The sequence below is a fragment of the Theobroma cacao genome, chromosome 10, assembly GCF_000208745.1.
Source record: "Theobroma cacao cultivar B97-61/B2 chromosome 10, Criollo_cocoa_genome_V2, whole genome shotgun sequence".
In the NCBI taxonomy this organism is placed as follows: Eukaryota; Viridiplantae; Streptophyta; class Magnoliopsida; order Malvales; family Malvaceae; genus Theobroma; species Theobroma cacao.
The window spans coordinates 1,385,456-1,411,363 of record NC_030859.1 but is presented as its reverse complement, the minus strand read 5'-3'; the positions used below and the strand labels follow the sequence as shown (position 1 = coordinate 1,411,363).

Genomic DNA, 25,908 nt, shown 5'->3' with positions numbered 1-25,908 from the left:
CGATCTTGTATTCTGTGATTAGAGATCGCTCTCCCAACCGCACTATCGGTTACAGAATAGTAGTATTTGTGATATATGTTCAGTGCAGCCAATGGTTGCTTCTTCTGACCCATGCCACTGGGGTTAATTGTGGTTCTATTTCTGACCTATGCCACAGGGGTTAAGTGTGGTCGTAGCATGTTACAGGAGACCATTAAAAGTTAAATATTGTGAATATATTTGTTCTGTTATTTAAATCGCGTAAATTTTGAAGTATATGATTCCGAATAAGATTACTCAATATTTTGTCTCGGCATTTGTAAATGATATTTTGCCCTAAATGTTTTAAGCATGCTTAATCTGGCTGAATGGATGTTAGTTATTTGCTGAGTAGTTGGACTCACCCCTTCCTTCAATTTTTTTTCAGGTTGTGATTTGGTCAACTACGCGGGAATTTTGGGGAGTGATGTTTAATTTAGTAACACTTAAATTGTCTAGGATTTATTTAAATATTATGAACATCGAACTATCTTTATTAGTATTCAGACTTTTATCTTGACTTAATAGCTTTATGGTTTTGGAGATTTAATTTTGAATATTGTCGAATTATGATATTTGTAAATTCTGTCAACAGATATAGTTTATAAATCACTAAATTCTTCAGGTATATTAGTCTCTTTTAGTAATGATTTAAGATATATATTTTAGAGCCTTGCATGTCTGTAGGATTATACCTTACAGGTATGCGGCGTCTGTCATGTCTCGGGTCTGAGGCGTGACACAAGACATAAAAAATCTATCTAGTTTGGCAAAGGATATGTCTTAGGGAGATCAAGCTTTTCTTACACTTAAGAATCTTTGTAATAAAACAAACCCACAACCCCCAAAAAAAATTTCTATTAAATCTCAAATGAACGTGCATTGCATGATTGGATTCATCCACTTTCACCCTCAATTCATATATGTAATTTTTTTCATTAAAATTTATAAAGAATATTAATTGGTGATACGTTTGTCATGATTTAAGATATGAGTGAAGATTAAACTATAAGGGATATTGATCGATGCCGGCGAACATGGCACCGTAGGTTGTGTTCGTCCTCCTTGCTAACCACCATGGCTTTGATCCTCAAATTAAGATGTCGGTTCGCATGGTCTGGTTTTAAGGCATGTCTCAGCCGACTTTTTGTCAATGGTAATCAAAGTTGTTATGATGATATAAAATACATAAAGAGAGAGAGAGAGAGAGAGAGACATTCTTATCCAATTCTCTTCAATCCCCCTAAAGTTTAGGTTAAGATTTGCTGCTGTCAAAGGCAGCATTGCGTCAAACTGTTCCCCTTTTTCCCCCTTTTGCTTTCTTAATTTTGGAGGTATCCGATATATCTTAATCCCTAATTACTTAAGAAAGAGAATGAATCTTGTAAATTTTCATGTTTTACTGTTTATTTGAGTTCATTGAGTTTCATCTTTATTGTTTTTTGAACGATTTTCATAATATATATATTTACTCAATCAAAAGAGATTGATTAGATATCCTGCAATTATACATGCTTGAAATGTTTACACAAAAAATCAAAACTCTGCAAGGGAATCAACAAACGCGTTAAGTTGATGAAAATCGATCTAGGAATTGATATAACCTAACTATACGATATATTGGATTATTATGGTAAAACTGATCCAAATATTGGGTGGTGAGTAGCTGTCTAGATTCCAAGTTGAATCTTCACTTATTAGAGAGAATGTGGAGGTAATTAAGGAGAAAATGATGGTGGAAAATGGGATGTCAATACATTACTTTGGGACAAACTGAGAGAAAAGAAAGTACTTTATACAATTAAGAAACCACACAAAGAGTAGGACCCTTTATAACAGAAGATCGATAGGTGAGCTCACATCTTCTTCAGCCAGGCTTTCATTTTCAAGCCTCTAACCTTTGAAAAAGAAAGTTCCTTTAAGAGAAAAACAACACTTAAAATATGAAATGACAAGGGATTTTTTCATATTGGGTTTGCTTTTAATTGTCAAAATTTCCCATTGACTTCCTTGTTTTGGTTCACATAATACCTTAAGAAATTAATACTATAAATTGAAGCATCAAAACCATTTATTTATCTCATCCAATGTGAATGTCAGCTCCATTTTTCTACCTGTTTTTGTTTTCTAAGTCAAGAAACTTGAAAATGGTTTTATTTCTTATAGATTAAGTACAGCAGTCTTGAGCAAGCATTGAAAAGTAAATTGGGTTGGAAGAAACTACTTAAAATGAGCAGAAAGTCATAATGAACAGGGAAAAAAGCTAGCTTAATGGCTTAGTCTGACATGGACTTGGAGTTATTAAGCCAAAATAACAAGAAAAAAATGGGAAAGATTGATTTTTCTTTTGTTAATTCACAAAGAGAGAGATGGAGAGAGAGAAGCGTGCAAACACGACAGGGACAAAGCGGACCACGTTACAAGGGGGCCAATGGTCGGTTGGTGATGTTCATTGTTCACCAGCTAGCTTCAGCTTCTCTCTCTCTCTTTCTCCCTTTGAATCCAAGGCTCTTTCTTTAGTACTTTGTTTCACTTCTCTCAAAGCAAAGCCCCTCCCCTCTTCTTCCCTAAACTCCACCTATCTTTCTGTGCCCAAAATAACTTTTTTCTAATGAGGAAACTTTGTCCAAATTATGATCTTCCTGATGGGTTGGATACAGTCCTGGAAGTTCCAATCCCTGAAGAAATGTTCGCTTCGAACAAGAGTAGTCACAGGTCATGGCAGAACATGAAGTCATGGATGAATATGAAACCGAATTCTGAGAGGCCTCCAGCTTCCATGACGGCACTTTTCGGAGGAAGGAACACCGAGATTCAGCTCTTGCTTGGAGTCATTGGAGCTCCTTTGATCCCTCTGCCTATCAAGATTGATCATGATCATTCCATTAGCAAAAACATCAAGGATCATCCCATTGTAAGTTTTAATTTCTAATGGTTCTGAAGGCACCCATCTAGATATTACTTAAAATTTGATCAACGTGTAATCTTATTTATCAACTTGTTGCTTTTTGGTGTACAGGAGGCTTCAATGGCCAAATACATAGTGAAGCAATACATAGCAGCAATTGGTGGAGAGCAGGCTCTGAATTCTATAGATAGCATGTATGCCATGGGGAAGGTGAAAATGGCAGCGTCAGAGTTCTGTGCAGGGGAAGGCAGTGTGAATAACAGGATTGTTAAAGTGAGGAATTTGAGAAATGGTGGTGGAGAAATGGGAGGTTTTGTGTTGTGGCAGAAAAGGCCTGATCTTTGGTGCCTGGAACTGGTGGTTTCAGGCTGCAAAATTAGTGCAGGGAGCGATGGAAAAGTAGCCTGGAGGCAGACCCCATGGCACCATTCTCATGCATCCAGAGGCCCTCCTAGGCCTCTCAGGCGTTTCTTGCAGGTAACCCATACTCTCTCTCTTTCTCTCTCTCACTGTTTAAGCATCAACATCAGATTGCTCTGGAAATGATTCATGGGATCAAATTAGATAATAAATTCCCCTATCATTATCTGCATTAAATGTTCTGATTCGAAGAAACGTGCAGCTTGGCTTTGGGCCTTGGGGTAATTACTGTTTCTGTTCTTTTTCACTAATTTTCATGGTTTTTTTCCCTCTATTGGTTTGCCTTGTTTTCTGGTCTCTCCGAACCAAAAAATATCTCAGTTACTTTTCAGAACTTGGGCCAGAGTTTCATGTGCACAATTATTAATATACTTTTGACATTCTACTTACTGTGTGACCCACTTCAACGTGGTATAGGTCCCATTAAGTTAGCTCCTCACGCCACGTACATGATCTGCATTTGATTCCTCTTTGAATTAGATTTACTCACCCAAAAATCGTTGCCACTTCCCAGGGTCTTGATCCAAGGTCAACAGCAAATCTGTTCTCGAACTCTGTTTGTGTGGGTGAAAAAACAATCAATGATGAGGATTGTTTCATCCTAAAACTAGAGGCTGAACCCTCAACACTCCGAGCCAGGAGCAGCAGCAACGTAGAGATAATCCGGCACACGGTTCGGGGCTACTTCAGTCAGAGAACAGGTCTCTTAGTCCAACTGGAAGACTCCCATCTCCTAAGAATCAAAGCCCCCGGAAATGACAGCATTTTCTGGGAAACCACGATGGAGTCCTGGATTCAAGACTATAAAACCATAGATGGCATCAACATTGCACATGCTGGCAAGACTTGGGTCTCATTGTTCAGGTTCGGAGAGAACTCCGAGAGCCATTCCAGGACAAGGATGGAAGAGGCTTGGACGATTGAAGAAGTGGATTTCAACATAAAAGGGTTGTCCATGGACTGTTTCCTGCCTCCTGGTGACTTGAACAAAGAGGAGGAAGGATATGGGATTGTGTCAAGTAATGTAAGGTTGCCATTCAAGCTTAGAAATGGTTCTACTAGGGTTAGTGCTTCCAAAATTGTTGCCATTGATGTTGATGAATGTGATAACTCCTCGGATGATGAAGATTTGTAAATTTGGTTCCTAATTTTTGTAAATATTACCACTACAAAAGTATGTATCCATTTGTAGTTGCATATGGAAATGCCAAATTTTTGAGTATTTGATACTTTAGTTGTTCTACCATATTGTAAAAAGTTTTCCTCTACCTTATTTTTTATGGAAACAATATAAAGAAATTATAATATAACCCTTCTTTTAATTTTGTGAATCTCAATCATAGAGCTCATGTTCTAGTACTGAATGGTATTATGTTCTTCCCATTGGTTAGTTGGACAGACTACTTGAAACATATTGGACCTTTCCTCTCCAATTATGACTGTAATAATTCTCATGATTTCGTATTATAACGACTACTATACCTGCTGTTAACAGTTTGATACAGAGACAGTAAGTCGAAATTAAGGACAGGAGAAGACTGCACGGTTGTGCAGATGCTGCAATGCAATACATAAATTACAACAGTTTTACAACATTCGAGGTTGTGTAAATTAAATCCAACAAAAGAACACAACAAAAATTACACAGCTCGTTCAAGCTCTGATACTAATATATAAACAGCACGCTAATTAAGGAATAACTATTGCTAGGAGGTGAGGTGAAGTGCAATGGTACAGAGAATGTACCAGCAAAGTGCTATAAGAAGCAAGAGGCTCGTCCACTTCAGGCATCGACTTCTAAAACCACTGCCAGAAACTTTGTTTACAGGTTTTTCACGAGGGTACGTTGAAGTGAAACAGCCAGGAGATTACAAAGGCAAAGACCATACAGGCTAGCAGGAAATTTAGAAACCGATGGCCCTGCCAGAAGTTTCGAGTTTCTGCAGCATGAATTGTGACAGGAGCTGTCGCTGCTGTGGCATCATTTGCTTCATTCCACTGATCCGTTATGTCTGTCTCATTTGTAGCAGCAACATTCCGGGCAGTCGATCCACAAATCTCACATGTTCTGAGATTAGGCAATCAGAAGTAAAATTATTGTAACAAAAGAAACAAAAAGAATCTATAAATAGGACAGTGAAGTATATAAGTTACAGAACTTTCATACACCCTGCTGAGACTGCAGAAAGAACAAGATGAAAAACATGATAAAATCTAATGTCCTTTAACTGTTTCAATCTACCCTTGATCCAACTTAAATAGAAAAAGACGACTTCTAACTAAAAACAGCAGGAGGCCTTAGGCAAACGTTGCCGGTAGAAAACGAAAGCAACGTCTGTGACATTGGGCAATCATACAAACTTGAAATTGTGAGATATTTTGAGTTCCATCCATTTAATCATTCAGATGCCATTATGCTGACAGATCGATCTATTCCAATCAATTAATTCAAATCCTTCTGTGATGAAATCAACTAGCAAGTTACCAAATTCAGCATAGTCATAACTGAGATGTATATGTATCTAGAAGGCAAAAGTATTTATCATAATTATATTATAAATCTCAAGCACAAAGCATCACCATATCCTGCTAAAACCTTTCTTAATTTGATTCTTGCACCTTTGACAGAGAAATCCACTTTCTTTGGTTCATCTTTCTTGACAAGACAATATATTAAAACATAGCAAAGGAAAAACAAGATACCGAAAAATGGCCTTCTTGATGTCTGATATGAGTCATATCTGCAAGTAACCTAAATAAGAAATGCCTCCCTTAGGTTCACAAAGTTTAGAACAGCAATTTTCCACATTCTGGGTAAAAAGAAGAAAAAGGAACAAAGCATTCATCTGTCGGTATAATTTTACTTTCAACATAAAACAGAATGGAAAAAGAATAATTCTCAGAGCAGGAAGTCGATGCAAAACACCCTGGTGTGGTTCCATCTTTTGCTTTATGTACTTAGACATTTGATTCCCCTTATTAGTATATGACACAGCCTTTAACCTCTCTCTTTATTCTAACAAGGTAGAGATATTATTCTAGTTTAGCCTAAATTTACAACAAAGATTCCCCCACATTTGCTCACAGAACAAACAAACAAGCACAGAAGTCAAAAAAGCCAAAAAAAAAAGCACCAACTTAAAACCATTGCTACCTCAAAAAAACAGCATGGATCCCACTGGTGCTGACCAATTTCTTAATTTACAATCTCCAAGGGAGTGTAGTACACAGTTTAGATAAGCTTTGCACCTCCAGTGACATCTAAGGACATTTCAGTCCCCAAATCACTAAGATTCAAGCAATAGGTACTCTACACACTACAGCAAGAACAAAATTCCCAGAAGAATAAAGACAAAGCGTGGGATAACATTCCAGAAAACTATTTTAAACACACAAAATGCCAACGGAACTTCAAAAAAGAAGCAAATCTTCACTGCCATTGCTTACCTGTTTCCTTTAATTTTGAACCATGCTTCAGCACACTGCCTATGGGCAGCAGCCAAATCATCTTTACAAGAACAACCCAACTCTATAGGCACACCAGATTCTTCACTAGTTGGGTCCAAGCTGAGATGGCAAATCCTGCAATCCCTCTCCACTTTGGCCAAATGTACCTTGGTTTCAGTAGCCCCAGACTCCAGATCCACCTCCAGAGAAGAAGTCTCGAACACAGAAGATTCCCTCTCCTTGATGATCTCATTTGTCCCTGCAGACTCATCACTCGAAGAAGAGGAACACCTATCTTCTTGCTCCTCGTTATCTGTCTGGTTTGCCTGCTCTTCTCCATCAACATCAATGACAACTTCTTGGGGTTGTTTTGGTAAAGCTTCCATTTTCAAGACCCAGAGTGTTAATCTTCATGTAATCGTTCTTATAGACAAAGATCATCAATGTCCGACAACAAGTTCCAGAACGCCCACCCACTCCCTTGAGTTTAACTATGTGTTAGCTCTCTCAAACCTGAAGTGACTGAAAGTTATGTGATTTTTTTCTAGGGATGGGTACCGTTTAAGTGTGGTAGGTGATCTCTCCGTGTCCGGCTGTCCCTCTTCTCTCTCTTGTTTGTCAGTTCGGAACAGAACATGGAAGAGAGAGAGAGAGAGAGAGAGAGAGAGAGAGAGAGAAACATTCATAAAAAGAAAGATTTCATATAGGAACATACACAAGACTTACGGAGAGCCATGGCTTATTTATTTATTTATTTCTTTTTCTTTTTCTTTTTCTGTGCTTAAGGGGAGGGAGAGATACGTTTATGTAGTGTTTTACCTTCAATTAGTGTGTGGATGTGGGAAAATGACATGGAAAACATGGGCAACTGAATCATTGTAAGATGGATAAAAAAGAGGAAAAAAGAAAGAAAGAAAGTGATTTATCAGACGATGATCTTTGATTGAACTGACCCTATTGAATCTGTCATTTTGTCCTGAGACAGCACAGATTAAATGATGTGTCAAAAGCAGATATGTAGTTTTTGTCTTTGCGTGCTTTTCCTTTTCCTTGATTGCTACTGTTCTTTTAATTGTGTCATGGATTAGATACGACAGACAAGGAATTTGGTTAGGAGAGGGGGCTTAGGAGTCACTTTTTTGTGTTAAAAGTCCAAATTCTCCCCGATCTTTGAATAAAATATATTGGTTAAGTAGGGTATTCTCGGCTTCTGGGTTGTAATCAAACATGATTTTCAAGAAAAGGGATTTACCATGTGCTGTTAGAGTTTTTAACATTTGGTCAGAGCTGTATTCTGGAGCCAGACAAAGCAGCGGCAGACAGGGACCTGCTTGCATTATTCTAAATGAGAAAAGAAAAAGAGAAGACCCCCAAACCATCAGAATTCTGAGGCAAGAAATAGATTTCTTTCTCTTTCCTTTGTTTTCCTTCTATTTCAGTGGCAAAATAATCAGGGACGGATGAAGTAATGCTTTATTAAAGTAAAATTTGGAAGTATACTATACCTCATGAAAAAGCTCAATTACTGAGCCAAAAATAATGGAGGACACCTGAATGGGATCACACTTTTTCACTATAGCAGCAATATTTTAACCACTTTATCATGAAAATCATTCAGCATCATGTTGGCATTTCCATAGTTCCCCCTTGAGGTCTTGAGTTTTGAGCAGGCTCTAGGTATAGTTCAGTGGAGAGAGAGAGAGAGAGAGAGAGAGAGTTTTGTCTTACTTGCTTATGGGATATAAACAATCCAAAGTTGATACAAACATAGCATTACTTTTTGACAGAAAAGTATTGCCTTTCATTTTCCAGAAGACAATCAGCAGCACCAAGAACTTTTGTCCAGACCCTTGACTGACCTGACTTCCTTCAATTCTCAGATCTCACCATACCCTGCATCAAATGCCAGGCTTTCAGTTTTAGATGAGAGGGTCGTCAGGTTCATTGTTTTAACCTTAATGGAAATCCGATTCCAGCATGTGTCATACGCTGATGGCCTGATAAAGTCATCACATATATTACCAAGAGCAAGCAAACCATATTCAGCCCCATACAAACAGCAATTCTTATGCATCAGACCTATGCTGGAGAAGAGACCCAATTAAGATTATTTTTTGCAATCCTCCAAACTAGTTTATTTTTTGCAATCCTCCAAACAAGTTCTCTGGGTAACTATAACGGCCACAGATCTATCCGTTTTCATCACAACAAGCTTTAACCACTAACAGGGATCAACCCTATATTATAATCAAAAGGCATGTTTTAATCGACTAAGTGTAAATGTGGTGACAAACTGACAGCTGATGTGAACATATTGCATTCCTTGACAGGATAAATTCTCAACATATTTTACATCTATATGCTAACCAAAATTCATGATCTCTTTGCTAGAGGTAAGTAACCTCCTCATAAGATCGAATATTGAGTTTTGCATAATCAAAAAGAAAACCAAAACAATACTCCATTCTATACCCTCCAATATGAAAAAAACGACAGGAAAAAAAAAAAACTAGCCATAAGTTTTAGCTCAAACCCTCCACTTCAGATCGCACTGTAAAAGTTTGTTTAGGCATCTGAGTTGGTATAACTTCCGCCGTCATGCCTGTCAACTTGCTCCGTCCATCATCAAAGCGCATATGGTCACTCTTTACATATAGATCTGATATCCCTATTTGCATGCTAGAAGTGGCCCCCTGAGGCATTCTCTGACCTGCTGTGTTGCTTGGTATCCTAACGCAACTGTTCTCAAGGCCACTCTTTATCCATGCAATATTATTCAAATCAGTTGCTATGGAGATTAACTCATGGCTTGAAAAGGCAGGGGGCTCCTCATAGTCAACAAACTCAGGCCCCAACAATGAACTTTGAGAATGACCCCCACAAGGAGTTGAGCAGCAACCAAACCCACAACACAAAGGAATGACAGGTTCACTGCAAAGATCTTCTACGATTTTGCCAACTCGCCAGTCTGATCTGGAAGCATGAGCCAGAGGCCCTTGCATAAGGATTGTACTTGACATCCCAGATTCAGTTCTAGAATTGCTTGGAGGGTTATAAACGCTGAATGCACTAACACGGGCAACGGGACGACAAAGAGTAGGATGGTCCTTTGGTTCAGCAGCAGATTGATCCTCTTTTATTGGTGGTTTGTCTACTTGCAAGTTGGGTCTATCATCCATCACGACATCTCTTCCTTCAAAATGCTTGAAGGAGTTTATATCTCCAACCGATAGTGTCTCTTCTGAGGATGCTTTTGTTCTCTCAAGGCTGCCATCTTCCATCATGTCAGCAGGTTCTGGTTTAAACCTACCTAGCTCCATGCATCGGCGTCTTAATGTAGAATTCCAATGGTTCTTAATTGCATTATCAGTTCTACCTGGCAGGAGCTTTGCAATTGAAGCCCACTTGTTGCCGTGGATTGCATGAGCTGAAATTATGATACGATCCTCCTCATCTGCAGAGGTTTACGTATTAGATGTTTATCAATGTCAGTGAGTTTGCATATCAGCGATATCATGAGAAATTGAATTCTTTATAAACATCAAGGCCATCTTTTCTGACAGCTACACAATGACAGCAAAGTGGAGACCTCTGACTCACCTCAAAACGGGAACTCTTGAATTGCATGATATGAGGATTAACATGGATCAATTGCCAGTTGAAAATAACAAAAAAGTGAAAGAAACAAAAGGAGAGAGAAAGCCATCCTCTCAAAAGATCTCTTTTGCAATTTAAAAAACTTCATAAATCATACTTCTTTCAGGAAAATATTATAACATTGACCACAAACATTAGTTTCATTAGACTCTGTAAAGATGTTGGATTATGGAGCATACCACTAAAGTTTAACAGTTAAGTGAAATAGCCTTGAAACAGGATAACTATCCCACTGCTTATATTCCATTCTACGTGATTATTTACACTAATATAGCTCCAGCTAAAGGTCCCATACAGTCATCCAGCCCACAGAACTCTGGCACTAAGATCGTTCTAAGTACAACAAAAGGCAGAATAGGGTTACAAATAAAATGAACTGGCATTCTGACTTGAGTCTCTGCTATCCAGAAATAATTAATAAGTAAAATAAAACTTCTCTCCAAAATGTAGATATGACACTCAATAACCTGGAACGATCTTTTGGGGGGGATGGGAGTGGATGGGGCATCATCACCTTTCGTAGTTTTCTCATCAAATATTCACAGCTTTAACTCACTTCCAATAGCACCTATATATATATATATATATATATATATATATATATATATATATATATATATATGTTATGAAAGAGAAGGGAAAGGAGAGGCAGTTGATGGACAGAGACTTCAAAACTATGAACGTTAGACATGAATAGCAGTCATTTTCTACATAATGGGCATCCTTGCACATGCTTCCTATCATCTACTTATTAGGCTTTTTGCTGAATTAATGTGTCAATGACACACAAAATATCCACTAAGCAGTAGATATCAGACTCTAGAATTTAATTTCCTTCGAAGAAACAAATGGGGGCAGTTTAAGAACACAGTTCAAACGACTCCAAAAGTATCCCTAGTTATCATCTCAGTCCTTTGTATATGCTTGACCCCAATGGACTTCTCGTCATGTTTCATTTGTTACTATCACTGCAAGCCCGGTCTTCCTAAATTCAGTCATGGGCTTGTCTATTCCATTTTCATTCACTCACATTGAGAATAAAATGGACAGAAACCTCTCTCAAGGATTAAACTCCAAAAAAGCATTGGACAACCAAACCCCCTCTTCTTGGCAAGCAAAAAGAAAGTTAAAAATTAAACCTTTGCAACACAATGTAACAGCCTACAAAATTTGGAACATTAGGAAACAAAAATAATACTTGGAAGATTTACAGCATTTATCAAAACCAACTAATTCCAAACCAATAAGCATCAACACTACTCCATATAGGAAACAGGGGAACAAACAATCTTTTTCACTAACTCAAATCAACAAAAAGAAAAACCTTCACTTCACACTCTCCAACCAACCAAAACACCAAAAAAATAACAAAAATAACAAAAAAGCCTCAAACAAGAAACCAACAACTACCCATTTGAGAACAATCAAAACCCAAATCCCCATTTTAAAAAATAGACCAAAAAACCAAAAAAGAAAAGAAAAGTAAACAACTTTACCAGTGAAAGGTTTGCGCTTAAGGCAAGGGTCAAGCTGGTTACACCAACGAAGCCGACACGATTTCCCAGACCGACCCGGAATTCCTCGTGCGATCAAACTCCAATTCCTCGCCCCAAACTTCGCCACCAGTCTACTCAACACCGCGTCTTCCTCCGGCGACCACGGTCCTTTCACTCTACTGTTACCCCCAGAACCGCCGCCAGCGAGTTCCGACTCAGCTACAATCAACTCCAACTCATCCCCACCACCTCCGGAACAGCTACCCCCAACCGCCGGTGAGTCCTGGCAGTTACTCTCTTTCTCTTCCCCTTTCATTTTTTTTTGGTTTTTTCAGTTTTTTTTCCCTTCTTTTTCCCTTACTTCTATTGTTACCTACCTGCCCAACTGCAACATGATTTCTACTCTTAAAGGGCAAATTCTTCGGTGTTCTTTCTCTAAAATGACCGCTATGTCCCTTCTTTCCCGCTTCAAAACGGTGATGGTTTGTTATTATTTCGGTGTTGTTTTTTGACTTCCGTTGACTTCGTTTCACTGGGGCCCCGGTGGTTGGTCCCTAATGACGTTTTCGCCCTTACACTAGGGTGTTTGGTACATGGGCTTTGGTCGTAAAAATTGAAAAACGTTTGGGGTAGTTTGGAGAAGTGGGGTTCGGTTATTTGGTGGGCCAGACCCGCCAAATAAACCGCCTTTCAGATTTCAACTTTCGAAGTTGAACGAAGCAGACTTGTGTTTCCATAATTACCTTTTTGCCCTTCACTTAGTTGGGCCTTGATGGGCTATAAATGTTGGGCTTTGATTTGTAATTGAGCCTTGGGCTTATGGCCTTAAACCATACTTAAAGTAATGGGATATATTATATTTTTGCTGGCCCAATGGGCCTAATCTATCATGTATAATAAGTCAATAATCATAACTAAAATATGAGTTGAACCAAACCAATTAATCAATTATACTCTTTTAGTCTTTAAATATTGTTTTTGTTTTATTTTTATGAAAATTAAGATAAATTTTTTAATTTTTATGTATTTTATATTAAAATACTGAGGTGTCAAAAAAAGAAAAATATTTTATTTTAAAAGTACATTTCAAGAAAAAAAAAGAGACAAAACAAAAAAATATAGACAGAGGGAGTATATTCTCTCTTTTTTTACCAAAACATTAAGTTGGTGTATACTTTGGGCAATTCTATGGAGGTCGAATATTTGAGGTCGAAATCGGTCTAATAACTTATAAGGGTAAAGATTGTAAATAAGTTAAAAACCAAGAATATTTTTAGTTTATAAGATGCTAGGACAATTTCGAATTTTGAATTTTTAATACTAATTCAGATTTTTTAAGTACATAGTTAACCTCGACAATTTCATTTTAGTACTCACCTACCTAATTTGAAGCAGACAAAATCTTAATGTTTTATGCACTATGGTAGGAGGTGACGTATTTGGACGAATTTGTATGTTTTTTCTTATAACTCATTAAATCTTTACTTTGTTTCGGAATTAAACTCAAACTTAATAATTTTTAAGATAAATTGGATTACGTGTATCACTTCTTGATACCTAATAAAATTCATTTGATCAAGAAAAAAATTTTTCTATTCATCCATCATCCTTACTTAGGGCTTCAATTTTCTATTGCTAATCAAACCCAAGAGAATCTGAAACATAGCCCTGTAAATCAAATGAAGAGTTGACAGATTTGCAATCTTTGGAAGGGTCCCCCCCCTTACCTTTCTTGGGGTTTTCTTTTTTTCTTTTTCTAAAATGATCCCTTTTCTTTTCCTTTTCCCTACCTATTGACAGACCTCAATTTGTTTTAAAACAAGAAGTAAGCAAAAAAAGGGGAAGAAGGCATGTTCATACTTGATGGTGGGATCATGATATAAAAAATGTTCTTGCATGAGTAATGATGATTCCACCAACCAAGTACTCCAGAAACTATATATATTCCAGATCATTTAACAGAATTGATTCTGAGTAAGCTTTTAATGATGAGTGCACCCCACAGCAATTAAAACATTTAATTTGCATAAGTTGACTTATAATCATTGGAAAAGCATAATTGCACACCTCCATTGAAATCTCACAAACATTCCCTTTAATCAAGTTTGGGATCTGTTCCTAATAATCTTTGACCTTTTCATTTCAAATCTTCCTCTAATTAACCTAACACCATAAATTTCAAAGTAATTGTGAAACCACAGTAACCGATACATACAGCTGACAGTTGAGGGCTATGTATCAGAGCTCCTACTAGTACACCTTGCAGTTTAAACAATCCACCATACCTGTGTTAGCAGTGGGCAGTGTTTGGTGGGTGGCTGGATGGCTGCTGTAGCTTATGGTACTGTGGTGTAGAGGGTGGCAGTGCTGTGGCATTGCTTATCAGGTAGCAGAATCAAGGAGCCATGCAATTAATGGGGAGATTCAATGTATTGATGTACATTGCTCAACTATAAATATTTTTCTTACTGTAATAAGTGTAAAAGAGAGTAGCAAAAGAATCAATCCAGTATCAACTCCCATGGTTTCTGGTTTCACTTCCCATGGCATCATTAATTTGTTTACTATACCATTCACCTATAAAAGTTAACTGCATGGAAAAAAAAATACACCAAATAATTCAAAAGTACTTGTCATTGCCTTTCTTTTTCACTTCCTTGCTCCCCCCAAAATGGGGCAACTAGCTTATCTTGTTTAGCTTGAAATTGCAGACATGAAATTGTGGGGGTCTCTTTCATTTTTTTAATAAAGAAAGTGAATGTAATTTACCTGGTGAAGCTTTGAGTAATCAGTTGTTAGATTGTCTTTCCCTGTCTGATTAGTTATAGGGAAAGGTGCCAAGCTTATGTTTAACCAAGCTTATTGCTTAAGAATCCTGTTAGCATGTACTCAGCAAAGAACTGCCAGCTGCATGCTAACTCTAATTTATTACCTGCGTGATCAATCATTTTACAGTGCTAATAATTGTGATTTAATTGATTGATAAAGAACCCTTTGGAATGACATCTGAGAGGGCAATGAAGGCACAGCAAAGAAAACATAAGAGTCCCCAAATCAGCTGCAATGATCGCGCAAAGCCAGACAGACAGATTAAGACATTCATAGCTAGCTGTGAAAAATGTTCATGACCTTGGGTTGAAAGCCACAAGGATGGAGAGTGGAGCAGTATTCCTGAACCAGGATTCCTCTCCCTATTGCTCAGATGTAAAGCTGCTTTTGTTTTTGAAGAATCAGGCCACAAACAATGTAAGATCATGACAGGGAAAAATAGATTCGTTTGATGAACAATAATCGAAAAGAATGTTTCGCCTATAAAACTAACAGCACTTTCTGATCCTTTTGTCATTTATACCAATGCAAAAAACCAATTATTGAACATATACGAAAACCATTATTTTTTCTATTGGGGGTCTCAAAAGTAGGGGGATTCATCCAAATATTGCTTGCGATGAGGTGTTTCTATCACAGCATACCTTCAATTTGGAACATTTTTGTTTCTGGTATATGAAGACTAGCCTGTTATAGGCAAATATTGACATATATTCCCTTCTTTCCAATGGTCCCATATCCCTTCAAATTTTGTGTGGCAGACCTCTCCCCATATTTTCTATCATCAGATTTCCTAGCATAACATGTTTTTCCCCAAGAGCTTTTGGTTAAAAGCTGGAAAAGAAAAGAAAAGAGAAGTTGATGGGTGATAGATCCCATGGAAATCACATAGAGAAAAACAGGATGACAAAGGAGCAAAAGAGATAGTGGTGGTGTGATGCATGGTTTTCCAACCAACCAAAGTGCCATGGACCAAGTTCTTTCCATCTCTCTTTGTTTGCCTCACAAAAATTCGAAAGGAAAAATTTTAACTTAGGAAAAATTGAAAAGCACCACACAAATCAAAGTAGGCGTGTGTGAAGATTGTTGAGGGCCAATGGCTGCTTCTAGACAGACATGAAAACCCCGCAAAAGAATATATATATATATATACACACACACATGGTTATAATTCGCCATAGCATGGCAAACGAAGGGCTGAGAATTCATGGCGTGGGATCTCCTTGACATGACTCGGATTTGCACCCATTTGTTTAAGCAATAAAGTGAGGAAGAACATTCTGAGAGAGTTTTCCTAACACCAATGACATGGGAGAATGTTTTACTTAGTATTGGGTTTTTATCTTCTTCTTTAATGGGAATTGAGTAAGAAAATAAAGAGAAAAAAATTATAATAAAAATAAAAAATTTTCACAACCAATTCTAATTTTTATTGAAAAAGATATTTGTAATCAACCAATTAATCGTTAAAGAACTTTATCAACTACATTAGTTGACACTGTCAATATCTGTATTTATTTCTCGAAAAAGAAAAAATATTTACAATTTGCATGCAGCTTATTGATTTATTAATGGATAAGATTGGGAATTGCTTGGGAGAGAATTGACCCCATGAAAGGAAAAACATGGAAACATTCAAAGAAAAGTTTGGAGAGAAACTAGAGAAAGCATTTAATCCCATGTTGCCATAGGCAACATCATGATGACCCCAAGCCCTATATCAGAAAACATATGAAGAATATAAAAAAAAAAAATAAGAAGAACCCAAGCTTCAAAATGATGGATAATGACAACTAGGGTCATCAGGCTTCAAAAAAATTTTCAAATTTAGTTTTGTTTATAAGACCCTTAATCCTTTTTGTATATGATGAGGGTCCCAAAACCCTAATTTCTTATCAGACACTCAATGTCCCACTTTCTTACACAACACCAAATTGAAAGCTACAAACATTTCATTGTGCAAACCAAGTTGGGGCTATAGGAGAAGAGAAGGGTGGGGTAGGGGGGAGTGTCCCTTAGCACTAATTGAATTGTCCTTGTGTGAAGACCCCCCCTCTCCTAAGTGAGATCCATGTGACATTGAAAGTCCATGTGCCACTGAGAAAAGCAACAATGTGTACCTTTGATACCTGATCATTTATAAACACCTTTTTATCAGATGATATTTAGGGTTTATCATTCCTTAGCTAGTCAAATTGAAACAACGTCCCCTTGTGGGTTCCATTGGAGAATTTCATTTTCCATTTTGATAATTGCATGCGTTTCTTTTCATTTTTTTGAATAAATTTCCTTCAACAGTGATCCTAATCTCTTAAGACTAATCTTATTACATAAACAATAATAGCAAGACTAGATTTAAGTGTCGTTCAGCAGTAGCAAGTAGTGTGATGAGAAGATTTCCACCGCATTGAAATCCTAATTCCCCCACCACACTGTACCATAACGTTGTGTGAAATCTAAATTCTAATAATTAGGCTTTTTTTTTTAAAGAATAAAATTCAAAATTCGGGTTTTTCTTATATGTTTAGCAAAAAAAATTACCAGAAATTAACTTGAAAAATTGAGTAATTAAATTGCCATATTAAAATATATCATATAAAGAAAAAAAAAAGCTTGATTCTAGGCTAAGTAGGCAGTCTGTGCCAACCAGGTCGAACCTTTGGTTCAAACAACCAAGAAGATATAATTTCTGAGCATGCAGAGAGTAAAAAGTCCGGTACAACTCTTATCAATAGCTAGACTTCCATGGAAAATAAAAGGTGGTGGCAGCTCTCAAGGAAAGACATGACAAAGGGGATCATTCATTTGTATCTATCTTAGCATTTATGATTTATTATTATTTTGCTACATCTCTTGGTTCAAATTAAGGGTCAGAAAAGCACTGGAAAAAAATTATTTTTCTTTCTTTCATCTTAGAAAGAATAATGATGCCAGCCATTTGTGGTCCAAGCCTTCAAACATCCAATAAAGGAATAGTTGCAAGGGTTAGTAGCAGTAGGACCACCAAATGATAATTGCAAATGAATGAAAAGGCAGAAGAATATTCAAAATTGCCAAAAACCCACCAAGAAAATAACATATTATAAGGTTAAAAACTCTAAACATTTCATGCTTGATGATCCAGAAAGTTAATTTGGATGCATATGTATGTGTTTGGTAGCATGGAAATTCTATTGATTATACATGTGGAGCTATTTTAGGAAAGGAATCAGTGCCAAGAAATAAACTCTCTCTACATTTAAATCAATACCTGATTAAAACTCACCTGATATTAATTTGGATTAAAACAATTCAGACAGTACACTCAAAGTTAATTCATGTAATAATTAGTGAAGTTTCTTTGTTCACTAAAATCCAGTAAAGGTATAGGTGACTTAATAATGTTATATCATGTTATCATGAGTGCCAACGGAACTGAAGAGTCTATTCTAACACAGTGCAATCCAAACATGAATGAACTGTGTGTGTGTGTGGGAAGTATAGGCACTAGCTATCAGTTGAATTCATGTGTGGAAAGATTTATACTGATACATATATATACAGAGAGAAATGTTAATTCGCTTTTAATGATATCAGTTAAGGTGATGTTTAAATTAATGTACATTTTTTTTAAAAAATAATATCCTAACTATCTTTAAACAGTGCTTATATACAAGCTTTACACTAACTTATATAGTTCATATAGGTACATGTACAAAATATGCAGCAATATGGCAGTGTTCATCCAAGGTCCTTTGCTCTGCCAGATGGGTAACAAAGGCTGGGTGGGGATGAAATTTATGTCCTTCAAAGAAGGGACATATGTCCTCAGAGGTGCACCCTCCTGTGATGGACACAAACCAAGATGCAACCAAAAACCCTACTTTCATATCACGATCAGACAGTATCAGCCAACCATATTTACCCACCCTACCCAGCCTTCTTCCCACTATATATTTGTGTGTGTGAAGAGAGTAAAAATATTTTTTTTTTGGGTGGTGGGGTCTTCATAGCACCATGGAGAAAAAGCCTGCACTTTGCCATGTGGTCCATTTATGCTTCACTAGTGTGGACAAGATCTAGCACCATACATCATGATCTGGGAGAGAGGTCAACTGGAGAGACCTTCAAAGATTGATTTGCCCTATCCAATGGCTCATATTGGTTCTTGAGGAACCATGCTTTTGTTGCAGGGCAGCAGCTTACAATATTTGTTTCTCTCCTACAATATTTAGGCTAAGGCTTCAGGCTCCAGAGAACAGAGAAAAATGTTACATCCACATGGATAACTCAAATCATCAGAATGGAAATTGAACTAGCTTCTTTCACTCTCTGGTTAGGAGGAAACTAAAAATGATAAGGCTGGGAAAAATAAAAAGTAGAAAACTGACAGAAAAGGTAAAACATGACATAAGTTATTGCCTCATTGCACATACAAGAATCAAGAAAAGAAACTGCCTTATAGGCTATAGGATTTGGTGAAAACTACATGGAAAAATTAATCTTTTCAGGCCATGTACATGCATTTGGATTAAGATCCTACCCTACATGTCAGTTTATAATCACTTATCAGTAATAATCAAGGTCAAAAATCAACTCAGACGTTATACCATGTTGAAAACCCAAGCCTGAATGAATACAAATGATGATACATAATGGTGAAAAACTTCAGACCCTCTCTTCCATTGCAGCTTTGGTTTCTTTGCCTCTACCTAATCTTCATGCTATCATCTTTCATATCCATGCTAGTGGGGTGAGGCTGATTTGATTAAAACCCTTATATAAATATATATATATATATATGGTTTTTCGTATCAGGAAAAGGTTGTTTGTTTCACATATACCAAATTGGAAGGCAATTAAAACATCTGCTCAAGCAATAAAAGGCAACAAAGGGAAATCTTTTGCTTTCAAAGAAAACAATTAAAAAAGAATCCATGGCAGACCCCAATTAAATTAGTCAATACATCTGCCGAAAGAGCCTCAAATATCATATGCATCTTTGACCATATGCTGATCGAAGAGAAGCCTCTATCCCACAAACAGCATGGATTTTGCTATGGGATCAAATTTTTAATTAATACTTACTATAGTGTGTATTTTTATTTTAATTTTGTTAATCATATGATATAAATAAAATAAGATTTTATTAAAAAAAATTGGGAATGTATCCCTTGAAAAATAAGCATAAAAAGGGTTTGGTGTGACAGAGGGAACATGGAATGGACCACAAAACCTTCATTAAAATAAGCAAACAACAAAATAAAAAAATTATTAATACTGCCACCCAACTTGTTGGGAATTTCTAAGAAGGGATAGCTGACCCACTACTAGTAAAAACCTTTTCCATGTGTCTGGTTGGGTTAGGGATTGGGGTCTACAATTTAAATAAATATCTACTTTTTTTTTCCATTTTCTCTCTTGATAATTAGCTTTTTATATTATATAATTAATACCCAAAAATAAAATAAAAAGAAAGAAGGAAAATTTTAGTCTTTTTTTGAGCACTTAGCCTTTCTCTTTTATATTGGAGGCTCCCTCCCCCCTCAAACCACTTTCCTCTACAAGAGAAAAGAAGAAAGACAGAAGGCCTTTGATGGGAGAAGAGGAGGAGGAGGAGAAGAAGGAGCAGCTGCCTGCCGGGTTTTTACACTGCCAAGTACTAGAGGAGGCATCCAAAGGGATCGCATTGATCCTTTATTTTCAACCCTTTCTTCTTTCTCACAATTTTGGATCATGCTATCCCTTTGGATTCCTCCTTTGGTTAGCTTTCAAAGATATAAGAACATGGTGGTGCACTCTTTCGCTTTCCCCATGCATTGAACAAGAAGAGAATCCGATGATGACTCGACCATATGAAACTCATCAGAGAAGACGAAGAACAATGCAAAAAAAAAACATGTACCAAAATCAGGTATGAACAACTTTGATGTATATCTTCATCACTTAGATATCTTTGTCTTCAAAGAAACCAAACCCTTTGTTGTCTATGTTCTGTAACTTTTTCTTGCATGAGTTTTCACTTAGGTTTTGGTAGGGGTTTCTTCCTTTTTCTTGGCTTTATGGGAAACATCCCCTTATTGCATATGTTACACACCTTCTCCTTCTTTTCTCTCCTTTTCTTTTCTTTTCCCTATGTACTGATTAAGCTTAAGTTAAAGCAATGAAATCCATGATTCAAACCCAAAATCCTAGATGATGAACACATTGGATCTGATTTCTTTTATAGCTAGGCCCTAGATAACGGAGATCGGTCCCCNCCCCCACCCCAAAAAAAAAATTGTTAGAAGCTATCTGTAGTTGTTCACAGTTGTCATGACTGTGATTTTCTTCACTTATTTTATAAAGCAACATGCTTTCTTTTCTTATTCTCATTTTTTTCCTCAGCAACATGAAAGTGAGATGATGATAACCCTGTCAGGATCTTCCACAGATTTGCATCTCTAGGACCCCAAAACATGCAGGCTTAGAAGGATCTTGTTTCCTCATCATGTTCTTTTTAGAATCCCCTGGGTTCATCAGAACATGTAATCTGAGGCAAATTGATTAAGGTTTGGTTGAGTGAATATATGTTTTGTCTCTTGGAAGAAGGCATGGCCCCTGTCCATATGAATTAATCATCATTTTTTACAGTCATTATGAATAAAACAGTGCCTGAAATCAAAGACAATAACTTGTACATGCCTTGGACTACAATTTCTTCACCCCCCCCCCCCCATTTCTGGAAAACTTTTTGATCATTACATATATACTTCCAACAATTTGGTTTACCTTTCTGATGAAGTAAACAAATAGCCTGTCATGAAATTTTGTATGGTTTTTGTGGCTGATAACCCAAGTTTAAGCTGACAAAACATTTTGCTTTCCTTTGGCCTAAACAGTTTCTTATAGAGAGCTATGAGAGATGGATGGAATTGTCCTAGGAAAAACAGGCTAGCTTGAGCCAACACCATATGCAAGTGGCCCTGAGTGATCAAGACTCCATAATCACATGCTTATAGGACTTCTAATTAGAATCCAAGGCAATGAAAGATGGTATTTAAGGACTTCTTTTTTTATTTCTTTTTTTTTTCTCCCCACTTTGGGGCCTCACATTAAGTGTCCCAAAGGCAAAGGAATCACACTCATGTGATTTCAGACCTTAAAAAAATTCCTATAAACCTTGCTCTAATTTTTTTTTAAAGGGTATTTTTTATTTTTTCTTCTTCTTGATCCCTCCAAGCACATGACACCCAACATTCTAATATCTTACCTTATATTTATCCCTTTTGTCACATGGCCCCAACAATACTAACTACCTATTTGCTCTATCAATCCAAGCATTGTGTATCTGTGTTATTATAATAATAATAATATCCTTCAAAAATAAAAAATGGAAGGGATATCATTTCCTCAAATGAAGAAACAACAAGTATCTTCCTTGAAGGAGAAGCAGCAAACACTAACCCTTGAAATGGGGCTTTTACCATACAAGTTAAGACATTTCAATATCAATTGATCACTAGCTGTAAGCTATTAGAGTGGCAACTAATACATGAAAATAATCAGACCTGAATATCAGACAGGCTTAGAGAGATCTCACTCCTTGGAGTAAACTCTTCTTTTCTTTACTGTAATTTACAAAACCAAGTCCTTTTTTTCTGGTTCAATGTATCATTTCTGTTCTAGTGACAATATTGTACTCATCTTTCAGAATATAATAATAATGTTTCTACTGCGTTAAAGTCTTTGAGCATGAACAGAAACTCCACTTTTTCTTTGTAAGTTCAAAGACAATGTATTTGTTTCTTCACATTTTATGAGAAATATTGTCTCTTCAAATGTGCATTTGTGTGCGTGCCTCAGGCCTCTTGGAAGCTTCCTATTACTAGGCTATAGCTTTTTCCTTTGAAATGGCTAACCAGGGATTAAAAAAAGTTAATTTGCAGATTTGAACCAAAAGAGAAAGAAACATGAGAAGGACTGAATGAGTTGAAGTTTCCTATGTCCATTGTTCTTGAAGAACAAAGCCCTGGTCTGTTGATATGATCATTTTTTTTTCTGGTTTAGTAATAACAAAATGAGTTAAATTCTTTGATGGAAATGATATGAAAGTTGAAAATGGCAAGCAAAAAATGGGGGTCCCCTAGGCTCAGAGGGAAGAATTTTTTTGGACATTAAGAGTGTACAAATTGTCCTTTGAATATGAAATATGTAGTCCAAATGTCTCCTCCTGGGACTACACATGCTGTATGAAGGACACATAAACTGCCAAAAGAAAACCATGGATATGAATTTTTCAAAGTCGCTGGAAGAGAAGGACTGGATGCTCCTTGCCTGGGGACCCAGCACCTTGACTTGCCTTCCATATTCAAACTATTATACCAACCCAAATTTTCTTCCTCCTTCCCCCTTTTAATTATCTGCTTTGTGAAACACATTTTCATTCTGTAGTCATGAATTGAAACTTGTTAGACATTTTTTGGGATGTCCTCATCAATGTGTGGAAAGTGGTTAACCTTGTATCGTTATTTTCAAACCAATGTTTCTGTAATCCGTTCCAATCCCTCCTTCCCACATTTCTACCATTGACTCTGATTAGTTTGGACAAATAATTGTATCATCAAACATGTGGAACTTATTAAATATATGTTAATTAACTTTGGCTCTGAATTATTAGTTTGGGGTTCAAAGATTTATTAAGGAGAAAAATTAAAATTCAATTAATCATACAAATCCCATTCATTGTTAGACACTGAAGCCACATCAGAGATTTGCAGATGCCTTCAATTAATGGAACTAATAATTGAATCAACAGCGTGCAGAACTTAATTATCCTGATAGCTCCGCGCGCTACCAATAATGCCTACTACTGCTCCTAAGATTTTCTTCTTAATGCTTATGACCAACTCACATGACAACAGTCTGTTGAAGCAGATTGGCAAATCTAAATTCAACTTATAAAAAAGGATGGGCCAGCCATGGCTGTTGGGAAGATTCTGCAACATGGATCCTCCAATTCTATGGTAGTTTTGAATCCTTGTTGGTATGATATCATTCGAAGGAAAATAAAATTCATGGTCTCTTGATATACTTGCTAATGTTGAATGTAAACACAATCTGCATAGAGTCTTCTGCACCATCATGCTGTATTTGACTGGCTTGGCAACCTCATCCTCCTGCATCACGCTGAAGGGATGACTTTTGTGGGAGCCAAGTCTTTGGCCAGAGATGAAAAACAGCCCCACCTGGTATCATTTTGTCTGTAAGATTGATAGAAATTAAGATTCAGATCCCAAAGACTTTTCTTTTTTTATTCTATTAATTTACAAGCAATAGAACCCCAAATCTTATCTTATATTAAGTAAGGCCTCAACTAGAGGCCTTTGGATATAGAGTCTAAAATTTTATGACTTCTCTCTGTCTGACCCCAATATTTGGTATACTTTTGCTAGAAAGTCTGTCAAAAAAAACATACATATTCAGATAGGAGGGAACATGGTGGCTCTCAGCACCTGGAAATGGGGCGGTATCCCTTCAGGCTTTAAGCTCAAAGGACTGAGAAGACAAAAATGCAAGCATGGAGACAGATACAAGAATCTTATGACCCAGCAGAACAATTCATGACAGGAGAAATTGACTGCCTAGCTACCTCCATAATGAGGGAGCTTTTATATTATACAAGACAGAAACCAGCTTCCTTCCATAAATGTCGTGTATTCCATCTTCCAATGAATTATTGGTAGCATAAAAAAAAAGGAAAAACTATAACACTGATCAGTATATACATAATTTCTTCTCGACACACGTGTGTAGTTAATTATAAGAAAAATTCTCTGTTCCATATGATCACATATAACTGTCAAAAGAATGCGAGAGCTTGAGTTATCTTCTATTTCTGTTCTTGTATCAAAAAATTTCAGATTTTATGAAGTGTTGGGTAGGATTTCAGCAAGGATGTAACTAAATGGTCCACAAGGTTTGTTTGAAAACATGTGTTCTGTCTGTAATTATGTTTCTGAAAAGATCTTCAGATGGAAGGCCTTCGTCTTTCTAGTCAACCAGGCAGGCAGGCACCCACCACAGATATTGGCAATCTGGCAATGCCTATGGCTATATAGTAGATGCCTACTAAATTAAGCCCCATCGTCTATCTATATAGTTTACCAAGCTATATAGCAGCTATGCTGCATGCACGGACTCTTCACTTCACTCTAACACACTCGTGGTCTGACACTAACATCCTCAAATTAAGCGTAAAATATTGTCAAAAAAGTACCCTGTCCGACATGCTATCCCAAATTAAGATAGTATATATCAGTACTGCACGTGAATTCTTCATCAAATAATGAAGAATGATACATGGAAGGTAGAGGGTATTCCAATGGTGCCTTCGATATATAGGATCTGCAAAGTCCTTTTCAAGCAGATTTATCATATTTTGCAGCATTTGCAACCGCTGATCAGTTGTATTCCACTGAGTTCTACTTTGCTTCCTCTCCAATGAACTTTCTCAATCAAAGGAGCTCCGGAAAAAGGATCATCCTATTTGTCTAACAGCACCCATGTCTTCCCCACTTCAGTCCTCTTAGCACTTTCAATCCATTGAAAAGTTGGGATATATCAGCTTCACAAACTTAAATTATTGAAGACATATCAGCTTCACGAACTTCAATAATTAAACACAGCAACATCGATGGAAACTGGTTATCAGCAAGTATATAAATACCATCAAAATAATGACCATAGGTCTTATTTGCCTAGTGGATAGATGTGGGGTACCTAGTCTTTTGAGGGGTGAGAAGCAACAAGTCCAAGCTTCTTCAATTCACTTACCTTACCTCCCTTGGATTCTGTCCATTGGATTCAAGAGGGGAAAAAAATGAAAAAAGAAAAACAAAGATTATGTAAGAAACTTAATTGGACAGGAAAATTATCAGCTTGACCCATTTGGGTTACTGGTTTTTTTTTTCTACAGAAATTTTCAGAGTTTGGAATGTATCTGCAACTGTTTTCTGAAACACCCTTCAGTAAATGTTCTTTGGAGTGTTTGCAGCTGGCATGGCAGCAGCAGGACACAATTAAAACATAAGCTTGGCATTTACAATACTAACAAAAGACCATATATAGCTTTATGAGCAGGGCCAAGTTTTTTTTTTTTTTTTTGGACAATGA

At 36.8% G+C, this 25,908-nt stretch overlaps 3 protein-coding genes and 2 long non-coding RNA genes across 5 annotated transcripts in view; 3 read left to right on the top strand and 2 right to left on the bottom strand.

Moving 5' to 3' along the window:
• LOC108663733 overlaps positions 1 to 462 on the top strand; it is a 2,445-nt gene extending 1,983 nt beyond the window's left edge. Inside the window, exon 3 of the long non-coding RNA XR_001929745.1 lies at positions 407 to 462. This is a non-coding gene — a long non-coding RNA (uncharacterized LOC108663733). The remainder of the gene's footprint in view (positions 1 to 406) is intronic.
• LOC18585968 lies at positions 2,409 to 4,575 on the top strand. Its single transcript, XM_007009067.2, has 3 exons — positions 2,409 to 2,932; positions 3,038 to 3,403; positions 3,861 to 4,575. The coding sequence occupies exons 1-3, from the start codon at positions 2,630 to 2,632 to the stop codon at positions 4,479 to 4,481; spliced, it is 1,290 nt and encodes a 429-aa protein (XP_007009129.2). The 5' UTR covers positions 2,409 to 2,629; the 3' UTR covers positions 4,482 to 4,575.
• Positions 4,868 to 7,458, bottom strand: LOC18585967. The gene is made up of 2 exons (XM_007009066.2): positions 6,794 to 7,458; positions 4,868 to 5,414 (listed from the first exon to the last, which is right to left on the bottom strand). Exons 1-2 carry the CDS (start codon positions 7,177 to 7,179, stop codon positions 5,180 to 5,182), a joined length of 621 nt encoding a protein of 206 aa, XP_007009128.2. The 5' UTR covers positions 7,180 to 7,458; the 3' UTR covers positions 4,868 to 5,179.
• LOC18585966 (myb-related protein Pp2) lies at positions 9,077 to 12,340 on the bottom strand. Its single transcript, XM_007009065.2, has 2 exons — positions 11,947 to 12,340; positions 9,077 to 10,247 (listed from the first exon to the last, which is right to left on the bottom strand). Exons 1-2 carry the CDS (start codon positions 12,260 to 12,262, stop codon positions 9,316 to 9,318), a joined length of 1,248 nt encoding a protein of 415 aa, XP_007009127.2. The 5' UTR covers positions 12,263 to 12,340; the 3' UTR covers positions 9,077 to 9,315.
• LOC18585965 lies at positions 20,243 to 21,435 on the top strand. Its single transcript, XR_001929676.1, has 2 exons — positions 20,243 to 20,668; positions 21,142 to 21,435. It is a non-coding gene; the product is annotated as an uncharacterized LOC18585965 (long non-coding RNA).

What these genes read in the sequence shown, in the direction of transcription:
- LOC18585968 (XM_007009067.2), top strand. Translation starts at nt 2,630, where the DNA reads ATGAGGAAACTTTGTCCAAATTATGATCTTCCTGATGGGTTGGATACA. An exon ending in ACATCAAGGATCATCCCATT is followed by an intron (nt 2,933 to 3,037) that starts GTAAGTTTTAAT and finishes TTTGGTGTACAG; the next exon opens with GAGGCTTCAATGGCCAAATA. An exon ending in CTCTCAGGCGTTTCTTGCAG is followed by an intron (nt 3,404 to 3,860) that starts GTAACCCATACT and finishes GCCACTTCCCAG; the next exon opens with GGTCTTGATCCAAGGTCAAC.
- LOC18585966 (XM_007009065.2), bottom strand. Translation starts at nt 12,262, where the DNA reads ATGAAAGGGGAAGAGAAAGAGAGTAACTGCCAGGACTCACCGGCGGTT. An exon ending in TAAGCGCAAACCTTTCACTG is followed by an intron (nt 10,248 to 11,946) that starts GTAAAGTTGTTT and finishes AAACCTCTGCAG; the next exon opens with ATGAGGAGGATCGTATCATA.
- LOC18585967 (XM_007009066.2), bottom strand. Translation starts at nt 7,179, where the DNA reads ATGGAAGCTTTACCAAAACAACCCCAAGAAGTTGTCATTGATGTTGAT. An exon ending in TTCAAAATTAAAGGAAACAG is followed by an intron (nt 5,415 to 6,793) that starts GTAAGCAATGGC and finishes GCCTAATCTCAG; the next exon opens with AACATGTGAGATTTGTGGAT.